Raw genomic sequence first — 16259 nt, 5'->3', positions numbered from 1 at the left:
CCCTCCGTGTTAGGTCCGGAAGCAGCAGAAGGAGCACACTAATCTCATGGCAGAATATCGAAATAAACAGCAGCAGCAGCAGCAGCAGCAGCAGCAGCAGCAGCACTCGGCTGTGCTGGCCCTGAGTCCTTCTCAGAGTCCCCGGCTGCTCACCAAGCTCCCCGGTCAGCTGCTTCCTGGCCATGGGCTGCAGCCACCTCAGGGGCCCCCTGGTGGGCAAGCTGGAGGTCTCCGCCTGCCACCAGGCGGCATGACCCTGCCTGGGCAGACCGGTGGTCCTTTCCTCAACACGGCCCTAGCCCAGCAGCAGCAACAGCAACATTCTGGTGGGGCTGGGGCCCTGGCTGGCCCCTCCGGGGGCTTTTTCCCTGGCAACCTTGCTCTCCGAGGCCTTGGACCTGATTCCAGGCTCTTACAGGAGAGGCAGCTGCAGCTGCAGCAGCAGCGGATGCAGCTGGCCCAGAAATTGCAGCAGCAGCAGCAGCAGCAGCAGCAGCAGCAGCAGCACCTCCTAGGACAGGTGGCGATCCAGCAGCAACAGCAGCAGGGCCCTGGGGTTCAGGTGAACCAGGCTCTGGGTCCCAAGCCCCAGGGGCTTCTGCCTCCCAGCAGCCACCAGGGCCTTTTGGTCCAGCAGCTGTCCCCCCAGCCACACCAGGGCTCCCAGGGCATGCTGGGCCCTGCTCAGGTAGCGGTGTTGCAGCAGCAGCAGCAGCAGCAGCACCCTGGAGCTCTGGGCTCCCAGGGGCCTCACAGACAGGTGCTTCTGACCCAGTCCCGGGTGCTGAGTTCCCCCCAGCTGGCACAGCAGGGTCAGGGCCTTATGGGACACCGACTGGTCACAGCTCAGCAACAGCAGCAACACCAACAGCAGGGCTCCATGGCAGGACTCTCCCACCTTCAGCAGGGGCTCATGCCGCACAGTGCTCCACCAAAACTGAGTGCCCAGCCGATGGGCTCCTTGCAGCAGCAGCAGTTGCAGCAGCAGCAGTTGCAACAACAGCTGCAGCAGCAGCAGCTCCAGCAGCAGCAGCTTCAGCAGCAACAGCAGCTGCTCCAGCAGCAGCAGATCCAGCAGCAGCAGCTCCAGCAACATCAACAACATCAGCAGCAGCAGCAGCAACAACAGCTCCAGCTGCAACAGCAGCAGCTGCAGCAGCAACAACAGCTCCAGCTGCAGCAGCAGCAACAGCAGCTGCAGCAGCAGCAGCAGCTACAACAGCAACAGTTTCAACAACAGCAGCAGCTGGGCCTCTTGAGCCAGAGTCGAACATTACTGTCTCCGCAGCAGCAGCAGCAGCCGCCGCCGCAGCCGCAGCCGCAGGTGACTCTTGGGCCTGCCATGCCAGCCAAACCTCTTCAACACTTTTCAAGCCCCGGCGCCCTGGGCCCAGCCCTCCTCCTCGCGGGCAAGGAACAAAGCCTGGGAGAGACGGCCCTTCCTCCTGAGGCCACAGAGGGGCCCTCCGCTCACCAGGGAGGGCCGTTAGCAATGGGGACTCTTCCTGAGTCCGTGGCCACTGAGCCAGGGGAGGTCAAATCCTCACTCTCCGGGGACCCACAACTCCTGCTCGTCCAGCCCCAGGCCCAGCCTCAGCCCAACTCTGTCCCGCTGCAGCCGCCTCTGAGGCTCCCGGGACAGCAGCAGCAGCAGGTTAACGTGCTCCACTCAGCAGGTGTGGGAAGTCATGGGCCACCGGGCAGTGGATCATCTGAGGTCTCATCTGTGCCCCACCTGTTGGCCCAGTCCTCCGTGTGCATCGGGGAACAGCCTGGGCCTGTGACCCAGAACCTCCTGGGTTCCCAGCAGCCCATCGGACTAGAGCGGCCTGTGCAAAATAACGCAGGACCACCGCCTGCCAAACCAGGACCTGTCCCACAGGGCCTGCCTGGGGCTGGAGTCACACCCACAGTGGGGCAACTCCGAGCACAGCTCCAAGGAGTCCTGGCCAAAAACCCGCAGCTGCGGCACCTGAGTCAGCAGCAGCAGCAGCAGCTCCAGGTCCTCCTCATGCAGCGGCAGCTGCAGCAGGGGCAGCCCGTCCGCCAGACCCCACCCTATCAGGAGCCTGGGGCTCAGTCCTCTCCCCTCCAGGGCCTCTTAGGCCGCCAACCCCAGCTTGGGGGCTTCCCTGGATCCCAGACAGGTCCCCTCCAGGAGCTCGGGGCAGGGCTTCGACCCCAGGGCCCTCCCCGGCTCCCCACCCCACAAGGAGCCTTATCGACAGGACCAGTCCTTGGGACTGGCCATCCTCCACCTCCACCTTCCAGCCCCCAAGAGCCAAAGAGATCTTCCTCGCAATTACCTTCCCCCGGTTCCCAGCTCCCCTTGGAAGCCCAGCTCACCCCCACCCAACCAGGGACCCCGAAGCCCCAGGGACCACCCTTGGAGCTACCTCCTGGGCGGGTCTCGCCTGCTGCTGCCCAGCTTGCAGATACCTTCTTTGGCAAGGGTTTGGGACCTTGGGATCCTCCAGACAACCTCACGGAAGCCCAGAAGCCGGAGCAGAGCAGTCTGGTACCCGGGCCCCCGGAGCCGGTGAATGGACAGGTGGTACCTGAGTCGCCCCATCTCAGCATCAAGCAGGAGCCTCGGGAAGAGCCATGTGTCCTGGGATCCCAGGCGGTGAAGAGAGAGGCCAACGGGGAGCCAGTCGGGGCAGCAGGCACCAGCAACCACCTCCTGCTGGCAGGCTCCCGCTCGGAAGCCGGCCATCTGCTCTTGCAGAAACTTCTCCGGGCAAAGAACGTGCAACTCAGCACTGGGCCCCGGGGCCCTGAGGGGCTGCGAGCGGAAATCAACGGTCACATTGACAGCAAACTGGCAGGGCTGGAACAGAAACTACAGGGTACCCCCAACAGTAAGGAGGTGAGTACTGTAACTCAAGCACGGAAGAGAGAATGGGCCGGAGTCCAGGGGCAGAGTGAGCAGGTCTGGTCAAACAGAAGAGGTGAGGGCTCAGGACAGCAGCCTTGACTAGGGTCTATCCGGCTTAGGACACAGCAGCCAGGAAGCCTTTGACACTGAAGCCCAAGCGGGTGCAGAAGGCGAGCGACAGGTTGGTGAGCTCCCGAAAGAAGCTGCGGAAGGAGGACGGGGTCAGGGCCAACGAGGCCCTGCTGAGACAGCTGAAACAGGTGACCCCCGGGAGCCAGTCCCCTGGTCCCAACCCAGGATAGCGGGGGCTCCCTGCTCCCCGGCCGTGCTCTGGTAGAGAGGTGTGTGCTGCAGGCTTCCAACCTTGTCGTCTTGCCCCTCCTAGGAGCTGTCCCTGCTGCCCCTAACGGAGCCGACCATCACGGCCAATTTTAGCCTCTTTGCTCCCTTTGGCAGCGGCTGTCCAGTCAATGGGCAGTGCCAGCTGAGGGGGGCCTTTGGAAGTGGCGTGCTGCCCACTGGCCCTGACTACTATTCCCAGCTGCTTACCAAGGTCAGAGAAATGGCAGTCTACCTTTGGGGATGAGGAGGTTCCTGGGGAGGAGAGGTGGGAGTGGAAGACTTGAAGCGATGGCTGGTGTAGTGTGGGGCCAGGGGATCCTGTGCGTCTCCCTCTGCCACCTTGCACACAACGCCCCGCCCCCACCCCCAGAATAACCTGAGTAACCCGCCGACACCACCTTCGTCGCTGCCTCCCACCCCACCCCCATCGGTGCAGCAGAAGATGGTAAATGGTGTCACTGCATCTGAAGACCTAGGGGAGCAGCCCAAGGATGCCGCCTCTGCCCGCGACACTGAAGGGACACTAAGGGGTAAGCTGCAACCAGGGTTTCTCCTTTCCTAGTTCGGTGTAGTGTTGGGTCCAGGCTAGTCACTGTGCCCCTCCCTCCGTGCAGCTGGGTTGGCGGTGGGCTGCGCGTTGCCCAGTGTGCAGGCCACGGATGACCAGAGGCAGGGAGGCTCTCAGGACTGGTTGGTCGGACTGTCTGTGTTTCAGTGATGGAGCACCTCCCTCAAATGTGTGAGACCCTGCTCAATCCCTGTCACAGAACCAAACAGAGGAGCTGGGGAGAGAATACATTGAGCAGGGCATTTGCCTTGCATGGGGCTGAACTGGGTATGATCCCGGCATCCCGTAGCCCGTGGGCCCACCAGGAGTGATTCCTGAATGCAGAGCCAAGAGTATGCCCTGAGCACCGCTCGGTGTGGCTCCAAAACCAAACCAAACCCGATGAAAAGTCCCAGAACCGATCAGTTGGTTGAAGGCCAGGATGGACTTTTGGAGTCTCGAACTAGGCAGTGGGAGGGTGGTTTGCAAGGGGAGTGTTGTGGAAGCAGTTGCTCGTAGGGCACAGACCAGCATCAGTGGGTACAGAGCTGGAGTCTCATCTGGATTTGTTCTGGTTTCCGCACTCATCTGGCAGATGACTGTAGCCAAGTAATGGCATTGGCTTCTGTGAGCCTGTTTCCTCATTGTAAAAGGCTATGGGACCTAAGGAAAGTCATGGAAGATTATAAGTGGGGGACAGGAGTGGTAATACAGCAGGTCGGCATTTACCTTGCTGGCAGTTGACTCGGGTTTCGATCCCTGGCATCGCTGTATGATCCCCTGAGCTGCCTGGAGTGGTACCTGAGGGCAGAGCCAGGAGTAAGTCCTGAGCACAGCTAGGTGAAGACCCCCACTCCCACCCCCATCCCCAGAACAGGTTATAAATGGGGCCGGGGAAGTCGTTCGCAGGGCTCAGTGCCTGCATTGCATGTGGGAGGCTCATCTCTGTACCATGTCCATTCCCCCAAGTCTGTACTTGGAAGCAACTCCCAAGTCCAGCGTAGGGCGTAACCCCTGAACAGATACCACCCAAGTAGGGGAGAGAAAAATCTGATTGAAGAGGAAGAAAATTCAGGGATTGGAGCCAGAGAGACAGTGGACAGGGCACTTGCCTTGCATTCAGCCAACCCGGGTTCAATCCTCGGCATCATGTATGGTCCCCCAAGCACTGTTAGGAATAAGCCCTGAATGAATCTGGGTATAGCCCCCCCCACACCCCCAAGATTTACATATGGGAAAGTATGAATACCGCTTATTTGCCCTAAGCAACCATACAGGGGAGCTGGCTGAGCCGGCAGTGACCGGGCTGGCTGTGCTGGGCTATGGGGAGAAATCTGCTCTGTGCCCTCAAGCTACCTTTCTCCTCCTGCCTTCCCCTCAGATGCTTCAGAGGTGAAGAGTCTAGACCTGCTGGCTGCCTTGCCGACACCTCCTCACAATCAGACCGAGGATGTCAGGTGGGAAGTGGCTGGGGAACAGGCTGCCTCGCTTCCCTTTGGCCAGTGGCACATTTCAAGGAAGGCTGTGGCCCTCCCTGCCTCTGGATTGGGAGGTGGGGTCTGCAAGGTGCAGTGGCTGACCAGCGTCTGCTTGTGGCCCGCAGGATGGAGAGTGATGAGGACAGTGACTCTCCCGACAGCATTGTGCCAGCGTCATCCCCCGAGAGCATCCTGGGGGAGGAGACCCCTCGTTTCCCCCACTTGGGCTCTGGCCGGTGGGAGCAGGACGATCGGGCGCTCTCCCCCGTCATCCCCATCATTCCTCGGGCCAGCATCCCCGGTAAGTGAGGCTCTGGGAAGGGGCCCGGCCTGCCGCGGGGGACTTGCAGAGGCTGGGGAGAGGCAGCTGCAACTCTCGATCCTTCTTAGTCTTCCCAGATACCAAACCTTACGGGGTCCTGGATCTGGATGTCCCTGGAAAGCTGCCTGCCACGCCTTGGGAAAAGGGCAAAGGAAGTGAGGTGTCGGTCATGCTGACGGTCTCTGCCGCTGCTGCCAAGGTATGTCCAGGGGTGCCTTGGAGGCCAGGGGGACGTTGGTCTGTGGGCAGTCCCTGGAGAGATCACATCACTCGCAGCTAGGGAGTCGGGAGCCCGGAGGGAGTTAAGGTTCTTCTTGCTTTGCAAACTGCAGCTGGTCGTAGTTCCATCCTGGCACTGCAGGATGTGGCCAAAAGGCTGACCTCGCTCCCAAAAAAGGCTGAAATTCTGGCAGGGGTAAATGAAGTACAGCCCCTCCCCTCCAGGGCCTCCTAGTCCAGGGAGAAAGATACAAGTCAGCAAGTGGAGAGGCAAATGCCACAAAGGCGACAAGACAGCGCGACCCAGTGCCATCTGGGAAACTGGAGGGTATTTGATAGTCGTTGTGTGTGTGTGTGTGTGAGACTATAAAAACTCAGAGACTATAAAAACCAGCTCCCGGAACCGCGCGGCTACCGAATGTAGCCTGCCCACACGGCAGAGTCTGGCAAACTCCCCGTGGCGTACCCAACATGCCAAATACCAGTAACAATGATGGGTCTCATTCTCCTAAAGAGCCTTGAATATAATCTCAGGCCTAGGATGAAGGAGACGTTACTGGGGCCTGCTTGAGGCAATCAACGAATAACAGGATGGTCGGATGGTCGTGTGTGTGTGTGTGTGTGTGTGTGTGTGTGTGTGTGTGTGTGCGCGCGTGTGCACGCGCGCGCCTGATATTAAACCCAAGGCAGTTTTCTACAAGCACTGTACCACCGGATTTTGTTTTCTTTTTTCCCTTTCTGGTAGTGCTAGGGATCAAACCTCGGGCCTCATACACGCAAGACAAGTGCTTACTGTTGCGCTATATTCCTGGCCCAAAGTGGAACTTTTTTTTTTTCCTGCTTTATAATATTAGCAGGGTTTTTTAGTCAAAGAAAATTGGAGATCCTAGTTTAAAAAACACAGTAGGGCTGGGAGGTAGCTCAAAGGACTGATGCACGTGCTTTGCATGCCAGAGCCCTGGGTTTAGCCCCTTGCACCAGTCTCCTGAGCAGGAACCGACCCCTGAGTACTGTGCTGAGAATAACCACCAGGCCCCTGAGCCCTGCATGAGTTACAGTAGCCTCTGAGCACTGCCAGATTTGCCTCCTCCCCACCGGAAAAGAACAACAAAAAACCAGCACGACAGATTTCTTTACCTTGGGTCCTCTGCTTTGCTAATGTCCACAGAAATCTCTGAGTTGTGGGCATGGTTGTGTAAGTTACTACAGGTTCCTTTTTTGGTGGGCTTCTGTGAGGCCCTCCACAGTCGTCTGCGGGAGGCCGCTGTGAGGGGAGCCGGGTGGCAGGGGGCAGGAGAGTTGTGTTCTGAGTGTCCCTGAAGCGCTCCATCCCTTCCGCCCCAGCAGAACCTGAACGGTGTGATGGTAGCAGTGGCCGAGCTGCTGAGTATGAAGATCCCCAACTCCTACGAGGTGCTGTTCCCAGAGAGCCCCGCCCGGGCAGGCATTGAGCCTAAGAAAGGGGAAGCAGAGGGCCCTGGTGAGTGGGGCAGGAAAACGCCTGGGGGCCCGAGGGCACCGCTGCTGCGGCCAGCGGGCTCTGACCCCTTCCTTCTGGTAGGCGGGAAAGAAAAGGGCCTGGGAGGCAAGAACTCGGAGGCCGGCCCTGATTGGCTGAAGCAGTTTGATGCAGTGTTGCCTGGCTATACCCTCAAGAGCCAGCTCGACATCCTAAGCCTCCTGAAACAGGTGAGTCTTGGGGAGAAGTGGGGGTGACGAGGGGAGAAGCCCGGCGAGGCAAGAACGGCCAAGGGCTTGGGGCAGAATGGGTCTGCGTGGAGGCAGAGGAGGGGCCGGGGCGCGAGGTGTGGGCACTGACAGTGTCGTGTGCGTCCCTCCCTAGGAGAGTCCCGTCCCCGAGCCGCCCACCCAGCACAGCTACACCTACAACGTCTCGAATCTGGACGTGCGGCAGCTCTCCGCCCCGCCTCCGGAAGAGCCCTCCCCGCCCCCGTCCCCTTTGGTACCTTCCCCTGCCAGCCCCCCCGCCGAGCCCCTCGTGGAACTCCCGCCCGAACCCTCGGCTGAGCCATCGGTCCCCTCTCCCCTGCCGCTGGCCTCGTCTCCTGAAGCAGCCCGGCCCAAGCCCCGCGCCCGGCCCCCCGAAGAGGGCGAAGACTCGCGCCCCCCTCGCCTCAAAAAGTGGAAGGGGGTCCGCTGGAAGCGACTGCGGCTGCTCCTGACCATCCAGAAGGGGGGGCGGCAGGAGGACGAGCGGGAGGTGGCCGAGTTCATGGACCAGCTCGGCACAGCCCTGCGCCCGGACAAGGTGCCTCGAGACATGCGACGCTGCTGCTTCTGCCACGAGGAGGGCGACGGGGCCACCGACGGGCCTGCTCGCCTGCTGAACCTGGACCTGGACCTGTGGGTGCACCTCAACTGCGCCTTGTGGTCCACAGAGGTCTACGAGACCCAGGGCGGGGCCCTGATGAACGTGGAGGTGGCGCTGCACCGGGGGCTGCTGACCAAGTGCTCCCTGTGCCAGCGCACGGGCGCCACCAGCAGCTGCAACCGAATGCGTTGCCCCAACGTCTACCACTTCGCCTGCGCCATCCGCGCCAAGTGCATGTTCTTCAAGGACAAGACCATGCTCTGCCCGATGCACAAGATCAAGGGGCCCTGTGAGCAGGAGCTGAGCTCCTTTGCGGTCTTCCGCCGGGTCTACATCGAGCGGGACGAGGTGAAGCAGATCGCCAGCATCATCCAGCGCGGGGAGCGGCTGCACATGTTCCGCGTGGGGGGCCTGGTGTTCCATGCCATCGGACAGCTGCTCCCCCACCAGATGGCCGACTTCCACAGCGCCACGGCCCTTTATCCTGTGGGCTACGAGGCCACGCGCATCTACTGGAGCCTCCGCACCAACAACCGCCGCTGCTGCTACCGCTGCTCCATCGGGGAGAACAACGGGCGGCCGGAGTTTGTCATCCGAGTCACTGAGCAGGGCCTGGAGGACCTGATCTTCACCGACGCCTCTCCTCAGGGTAGGCGCCGGGCTCTCGAGGTGGACGCCGGGGGTGGGCGCGTTTCTCCTGGACTCGGTTCCCGGTGCTGGGAGGAGATCAGCACGGTTCTTCGTGGGGACCTTCCTCCCCCGACCACGGCTGGAGTTGGCCTCTGGATGCCCAGTCTTCCACTGGCACTTAGCCAGCGTAGAATCTCTCGAGGGAAGAGATTTTGCTTCCTGGCTTTAAATATTCGAATTCCTTTTCTTCTTGGTTTGGTTTTGGGCCACAACTACTGGTGGTGCTTAGGCTTACTCCTGGCTCTGCACTCTGGGATCAATCACTCCTGGCGGGCTTGGGGGACCATATGCAGTGCTGGGGATTAAACCCAGGTTGACCATGTGCAAGGCAATCGCCCTACCCACTATACTATTTATTACTTGCGCCCCCTGGGTTTTTTTGTTTTGTTTTATAGCTCCTTTTCAATATTCAGTAGAACTAAAGGAGTTCTGAGACCAGGTCATCAGCTCATTTTTTTTTTTTAATTTTTGGGTCACGACTGGTGATGCTCAGCACTTACTCCTGGTCCTGCACTCAGGAATTACTCCTGGTGGCGCTCAAGGGACCATATGGGATGCTGAGGACCAAACCCGGGTCAGGTGCATGCAAGGCAAACCCCTTACCTACTGTGCTACTCTGCAGTTTCTTTTGTTTGTTTTTCTCTGGGAAAAAATGCTTTTACCTTAGTTTTTATGTTAATGACAAGAATAGAGCAGTTTCTCTACACTCAGTTTATACATCAAGAAACTGAGTCGTGGGACTGGAGATGCCTTGCACGCAGCCGACCCTGTCCTCTGGGATCCCTCGTACCATATGTGGCCCCCAAGCACGCAGCCGACCCTGTCCTCTGGGATCCCTCGTACCGTATGTGGCCCCCAAGCACTGCCAGGGCTCACTCCTCTGAGCAGAGCTAGGAGTGGCCCCCGAGGTCACTGGGTGTGGCCCAATGATCCCCCTCCTCACCCCAGAAAGAACCTGTCTTAGAAGTTTTGGTGTAGCTCTCTAGCCAGGACTAGATCTGACACTGAGTCTTCCTTCCTCCAAACTCTGGCTGTTCTGGGGCCGTGAGGCTTGATCTGGGTCTCCATGTTTCTGTGTCACCAGACATCGAAATTCTCCTCCAGGGCTAGAGCTGCCTGCCTTGGTGAGGGCGAATGTAACTGAGGGCCAGGAGAGCCCCGAAGAAGCACATGCCTTTCTGAAAGGGCGACGTGTAGCTCCAGAGAGCAGCTAGAGCCGTGGTTGAGGTCGGGCCAGAAGGCAGCAAGAGTGAGCCTGCAGCAGTAGTCCGGCGGGGAGGGCGTTGCCTTGCACAAGGCCTGCCGCAGTTCACTCCCCGGCACCTCATACGACCGGTCCCCCAAGCCCACCAGCAGCAAGCCCTGAGCACTTCTGGGTGTGCTCCCTCCCCGCGTCCCACCCTCCAAAAACAAAAGCAGTGAGCAGAAGTCATCTCAGAGCTGCTTTCTCTCCCTACCCGGTAGCTGTGTGGAATCGCATCATTGAGCCCGTGGCTGCCATGAGGAAAGAGGCTGACATGTTGCGACTCTTCCCGGAGTACCTGAAGGGCGAGGAGCTCTTCGGATTGACGGTGCACGCCGTGCTTCGCATAGCTGAATCAGTAAGGAAGGGACCTGGGCCAGCGGGGCTGGGAGCTTCGGGCCGGCCCAGAGTGCTGGGTCTGAGGGGGGCATGACGTGTGCCCGCAGCTGCCCGGAGTGGAGAGCTGTCAGAACTATTTATTCCGCTATGGACGCCACCCCTTGATGGAGCTGCCACTCATGATCAACCCCACTGGCTGTGCCCGATCAGAGCCTAAAATCCTCACACACTACAAACGGTGAGCTTACAGAGCCAGGGCACGGAATGTGTGGGGAGGGCTTGGTAGGGCCTCTCGGGCCGATTGGTCGGGTTATAGATCAGCGTTCCCTTGGAGAGACGGAGGGTTCACTCTAGGACTCCTGATTAGAGGGTGCAGGCGTCTTTTGGGTCTTTATTTTCTCCTTCTGAGCTCAGCCGGGTCAGGTGTTCTGGGTGGACCTAGGCGCTAGAGCAGATTTCTCCTGGGTACCCTGGGGATGGCTGCTGGGGAGGTTCTGGGTAGACACTGGTGACACCTGATGGAATGTGGAAAGGACCCGTGGCCGGCTCTCTTGGCTCTGCTGCTTCCAGGGTGGCCTGTGAGTCCCCCCAGCCTCAGATGCCCCATGAGTGCTAGAGTTGCCTTCCCTTCCCCAAGCTGAGTTGGTCAAAGATAATTAGGAATATAATAGGAAAGTAATAAAGCCTTGCGTTTGTATAGCACTTTATACTTTTTTTTTCAAAGCGTTTTCACATCCATTATCTCATTTGATCCTCACAACAACCTTATGAGGTAGGTAGGGCAGGTGGTATGACCCCCGTTTTACAGCCGAGAAAACTGACACCCAGAAAGGTTAAGTGACTAGCTCAAGGTCACAGCTGGGACCAGCACCTTACTTCTTGATTTGTGGGTCACTCTTCTTTCTGGGCACCACAGAAGCTGATCTTGGTCCCTGGGGAGAGGGAGGCCGGCGCTGTGGAAGCAGGGGTTTCCTGGAGGTCTTTGGTTGCTCCCTGGGCTGTTGTAGGATGTCAGGCTCTGCCCAAGTCAGCCCTGGTCCTGGAAGTTCTGCAGCAGTGGTTATCAAATGGTGCGCATTCCGGAAATCCTGGGACGTGTAAGGGGAATGGCCAGAACTGGGCCCTCCCTGTGTGTAATTCTGCTTCCCCAAATTCAATTCCGTCGGAAGAGCTCTGTTTTCATCTAGTTCATGTATTGGAGTTCCAGTAACACCTTGTTAAAGAAAATTCTGCTTAAGAAGAAGGAGATGGAAACGTTTGAAAACCACTGCTCTGGGCTTGGGCGAGAGTTGGGCTGGTGCCCTCGGGTGGTGAAAGGCACCTTGTAGGCAGTGCCATTCCCCTGTACTGAGCCGGCTGCACACAGCCCCCTTGCTGTGGGGAGGAAGGAAAGGGGCCACCATCTTCTGCCTGCGAATTCAGAGCCAGTCCGATGGGGCAGACACAGCCCCCGTTTTCAGGGCTTCTAGTGTGCGCAGAAGGTGGGACTCGGATATCTGAGCAAACCATGTGCTTAAACGCCAGGCCTGGGCCACTGGGGAACGACCTCCCTCCCTGGGAGCACGGCCTCGGAATATGGTTTGGCAAGAGAGTAGTGGGCGACGGGAGATGGGAGAGCAGGCTCAGTGTCGGGGAATTAGCATACCCGCACCCCCCACTCCCCATCCCTCCCCAGGGTGTTGGAAGGGGTCCCGTAGCTAGTTGCCACCTCACCAAAGCCAAGACCTAGATGCTTCCACTCCTTTCCTGAGACAGCACACACTCCTGAGTGGCCTGACACCCCTCCCCGGGCAGGGGCACGGGGGTTGTGCTTGCTCTGCGGGAGAACTGTCTTGTCATGGCCTCTGTCACCTCCCAGGCCCCACACCCTGAACAGCACCAGCATGTCCAAGGCCTATCAGAGCACCTTCACAGGCGAGACCAACACCCCATACAGCAAGCAGTTTGTGCACTCCAAGTCATCTCAGTACCGGCGACTGCGCACCGAGTGGAAGAACAACGTTTACCTGGCTCGATCCCGCATCCAAGGCCTGGGGCTCTATGCGGCCAAGGACCTCGAAAAGCACACGATGGTCATTGAGTACATTGGCACCATCATTCGCAACGAGGTAGCCAACCGGAGGGAGAAAATCTACGAGGAGCAGGTGGGTGCCGGCAGGAGGACGTCAGGGGTGTGGTCAGCCTCGGGATAGCAGAGCTGCTTCGGGACAGGGGCGCAGGCAGAAAACCAGGGGTGCGGTCTGGCCTTGCCCACCACCCACCTGGACTCAGTCTCTGGCGCCACGCATGGTCCCCTGGGCACCGTCAGAAGTGATCCACGAGCGCGGAGCCAAGAGTAAGCCCTGAGCACCACCAGATGTGCCCCCAAACCAGAAAGCAAATGAAAAAACAAAAAAACGGGGGTGGAGGGGAGAGGAGGAGAGGAAGAACCGGCAACGGAGACGGACCTGTAGCCAGGCAGCTGCCCGAGTGCTCTCGCCCATTCTTCTTCACCTCTTCCTTTTCAGAATCGAGGCATCTACATGTTCCGAATAAACAATGAGCATGTGATTGATGCTACGTTGACCGGAGGCCCCGCCAGGTGAGAGAGGAATGAGGAAGAAGGTAGTCAGGGGTCCCAGCTCGGCTGCTCGGCATCCCTGACTCTGTCCTGATACTAGGTACATCAACCATTCCTGTGCGCCTAACTGCGTGGCAGAAGTTGTGACGTTTGACAAGGAGGATAAAATCATCATCATCTCCAGTCGGCGAATCCCCAAAGGAGAGGAGGTAAGCGGGCGGCTCCCGCGCCTCAGGGCCACTGCCCCCTGGAGCTGGCCTTGACCCTGACCTCTTCTCTTTCCAGCTGACCTATGACTATCAGTTTGACTTTGAGGACGATCAGCACAAGATCCCCTGCCACTGTGGAGCCTGGAATTGCCGGAAATGGATGAACTAAGAAGCTTTTGAGGCTACCAGGCAGGGGCGTCCCCCCACCCCCCACCTCTTCCCTGAAAGGGATGAAGGGGAAGAGAGCTAGCAGCCAGAGCCAGGACCCAGGGCGGGGGCTGCCGGCTGACCGGAGCCCCCGGAGCAGGAGGCCCGGGCAAAGGTCCCTCGGCCAAGCCCACCCTGGGCACCAGGGATAACCCTCTTCCCCGCCACCGGCCCCCAGGCTGGCATCTCTGCCCCCAGATCCAGACGGGGCCAGACAGAAGCAGCCATTGGGCATCTCAGGTTTGAGGGGGATATGGGCCGGGAACTACCCAGACGCATCTGGGAGGCAGCAGGGACGGGGGAGGAGGATGTGTGGCTGGGCCTCACAGCCCTGCTGCTCCCAACGACCTCTCCGGCCCAACTCGAGGCTGCAAAGAGACTTGACTAAGCTTGACAATCCCAAAGGCCGGGCTCACACCTGGCCCTGCCTGCCGGGTCCTGCCCCCACCCTCACCCCCAGCCCCCCCCAATCTGTCTCTGTCTCCCTCTTCTCCTCTGTGTTTCCGTCTCTCTATGGGTTGTGTTTCCTTGTTTTCCACTCTGACAAATGCAACACGAACGGGAAAGAGGCGTCCAGCTGTCCAGGAGGGCAAGCTAGGCAAGCCGGGCAAGGAGACCCCGCACCCACACCTACCTCATTTAAGTGTTGGATTTTTTGCTGTTTTGAAATGTGAGACCCTCTCCAAGCCCCCTACTGCCCCCAACCCTCTCACCCACCTCACTGCCCTCTCCTGAGTGGGTGGAAGGGGGTAGGAGGAGGAAGAAGAAACAACAAGGAAAACCCATCTTGGTTTTTCATTCTGGGCATGGGATGGTGGTCGAGGCTAATGGTGAAGATTGGGGATAACTGGCCCCTAGTTGTTCTAGGACTCCTTCTCCATCTGGACATGGGGCGGGAGGGTGTGCTGACCCGAAGACCAGGCTGTCTTCCTCCTGTTTGCCCTACCCCATCCTGCGCCTGCTCGGCCCGGCCCCTAGACGGGGCGGGCGGCGGCAGGGCAAGGGCTGTCCCTGAGTGGCTGCCATACCCAGCGAGGCGGAGTGTGGTCCGGAGCTCCCGCTTGCCCTCGGTCACCAAACTGCTGCTGGTCTGGTGGGAAGGGGTGGTGATGTGGGGGTGGGGGAGCTTAGTGTCAGCGCGGGGAGGGTGGGGGGTATTTATCTATTTATACATGGGATTGTACATAGTCTTGTGGGGCATGGGGGAGCCGGCAGGAGGTGAGAACCCTCCCCTCTCCCCCACCCCCGGGGAGAGCAAATGTAAAACTACTAATTTTTGTGCTTTATATATTCTATATAAATATATCTATTTTCTTTTTACAAAACCAGTTTATAAATGGTAGGGGGGCTTGGGGCGGATACGTGGAGCTCCCCTTGTGGGGGGGCCCCCTCCATTACCCAACCTACCGCCCTTCTCCTCACCCCCCCTGGCTGTGACTGCTGTAAAGTGGGGGCACAGAGGCGGGCAGTCCCCACCCCCTGTTGTATAGTTGGACTCTGTGATAACGCACAAAAGTGAGCTGGCCCAGGGGGCCCGGAGGGTGCTGGGTTCCCCGCCTCCCTTTCCTTCCCCTTTCTGCCCAAGCTTGTGCTGCAGTTGAACCTCTTCCTGGGGATAGGGGTAGGTGGGGGGCGGGGAGGCCCCAGATCCCTCTCTGGGAGGGAACCTGGGGACGGAGATAAAGCTTATATGCAGTTCTCGCCTAGGGGCTGTGGGCAAGGGGCATTTTGTAATTACTATTTTCAAGAATCAAATGTCGGGAGTGTAGGGGTGGGCTCGGTGGCAGTGGACGGGCAGACCTGCTGGAGGGGAAGTGTGGTCGCTGTTGTGATTTTAGGTTTATTTTTTGTTTTTGAACTTGGGGGTTGCGGATCGATGGGGGTAGGGAGTTTTTTTTTTTTAAGCTGCTTCCTCAACTGTTTCAAGCTGCAAATGTTTAAGAGCATAACATCCCCCACCCCCGCCCCTCAGAAGCCACTGTAATCCAAGCCGACAGTGGGGGGACTGGGCTGCTGCCCCTGAAGCCGGTGTGTGTTCCTTTTCCAAGAGCAGAGGGTCTAGGCTACAGGGATAGGCGGCGGCTGGCTCATTGGAGTCAGGATCTGGTCGGGCTCCGGCCTGGGATTGGAAACGGGGGATGGGGCGGACTTTGTAAGCATATGCTAGGTATCCCATAGGCCTGTAGAACTTAGTGAAGAAACCTTATACAGTTTTTAATTTTTATATAAACTAACTCAGACCCAAGCTACAAGGTTGGATTTCGGTTGTTGGTTGGTTTTGTTTTTGTTTTGTTTCGTTCTTCGAGTATCCCGCCTGTATAATCGCATCAGAACACCCCGCCCCCGTGTCTGTCTTTTGGGTTGGTTTACACTTGCACATACTCCGTTTTCAGTTTCCCCCTTACGGTCTTCTCCCCCTTCACCTCCAGGACCCTGCCCCCTTTTTAAAAAATAAATCGCTGACAAGTGTGAATCCCGTGAAGACTTTATTTTGTGTCGTGTGTATCCTGTACAGCAAGGTTGGTCCTCGTAACAGCGGATGAAATGACCTTTTTTAAAGCGCCCCCGCCCAGCGCCCCCGTCCTTGGCATGTTTTGTATCGGCGATCGATCTGAATTGTACATAGCCCGTGTCGCAAGAGGCAAAGGGCAAGTTTTGGATTTTGCTTCTTCCCCGTTTGTTTTTAAACGACAAATAAAAAAAGAACATTTTAAATACAAGCGGCTCCGTCCCGTCACGCTCGCCGTCGGCCGGGCCGGGAGGAGGCGGTGACCCCGGCGGGCCGCGCGCGCCGGAAGGGGAAGCGCGCGCTCCCGCCCGCCCGCCCTCCGCTGGCGTCAGCCCCGCCGGCCGGAAGTGGCGCCGCGGCGCCGGACGTGGGGCGGGGCCGCGC

General features: G+C 58.8%; 1 protein-coding gene across 2 annotated transcripts in view; it reads left to right on the top strand.

The window, feature by feature from the left end:
• KMT2D (lysine methyltransferase 2D) overlaps positions 1-16080 on the top strand; it is a 42826-nt gene extending 26746 nt beyond the window's left edge. For both annotated transcript variants that reach the window (XM_056120120.1, XM_056120121.1), the window contains 16 exons: positions 14-2869; positions 2998-3138; positions 3264-3431; positions 3591-3750; positions 5149-5224; positions 5371-5546; positions 5636-5766; positions 7134-7266; positions 7348-7475; positions 7630-8767; positions 10273-10409; positions 10498-10628; positions 12249-12534; positions 12898-12971; positions 13051-13159; positions 13236-16080. In XM_056120120.1, the coding sequence (XP_055976095.1) occupies positions 14-2869; positions 2998-3138; positions 3264-3431; positions 3591-3750; positions 5149-5224; positions 5371-5546; positions 5636-5766; positions 7134-7266; positions 7348-7475; positions 7630-8767; positions 10273-10409; positions 10498-10628; positions 12249-12534; positions 12898-12971; positions 13051-13159; positions 13236-13328 (5937 nt within the window). In that variant the 3' untranslated portion in view covers positions 13329-16080. The remainder of the gene's footprint in view (positions 1-13; positions 2870-2997; positions 3139-3263; positions 3432-3590; positions 3751-5148; positions 5225-5370; positions 5547-5635; positions 5767-7133; positions 7267-7347; positions 7476-7629; positions 8768-10272; positions 10410-10497; positions 10629-12248; positions 12535-12897; positions 12972-13050; positions 13160-13235) is intronic.
• The last annotated feature ends 179 nt before the right edge of the window (positions 16081-16259 follow it).

The sequence above is a fragment of the Sorex fumeus genome, unplaced genomic scaffold, assembly GCF_029834395.1.
Source record: "Sorex fumeus unplaced genomic scaffold, SorFum_2.1 ptg000042l, whole genome shotgun sequence".
Classification (NCBI taxonomy): Eukaryota; Metazoa; Chordata; class Mammalia; order Eulipotyphla; family Soricidae; genus Sorex; species Sorex fumeus.
This window is presented reverse-complemented; position numbering and strand designations above follow the sequence as displayed.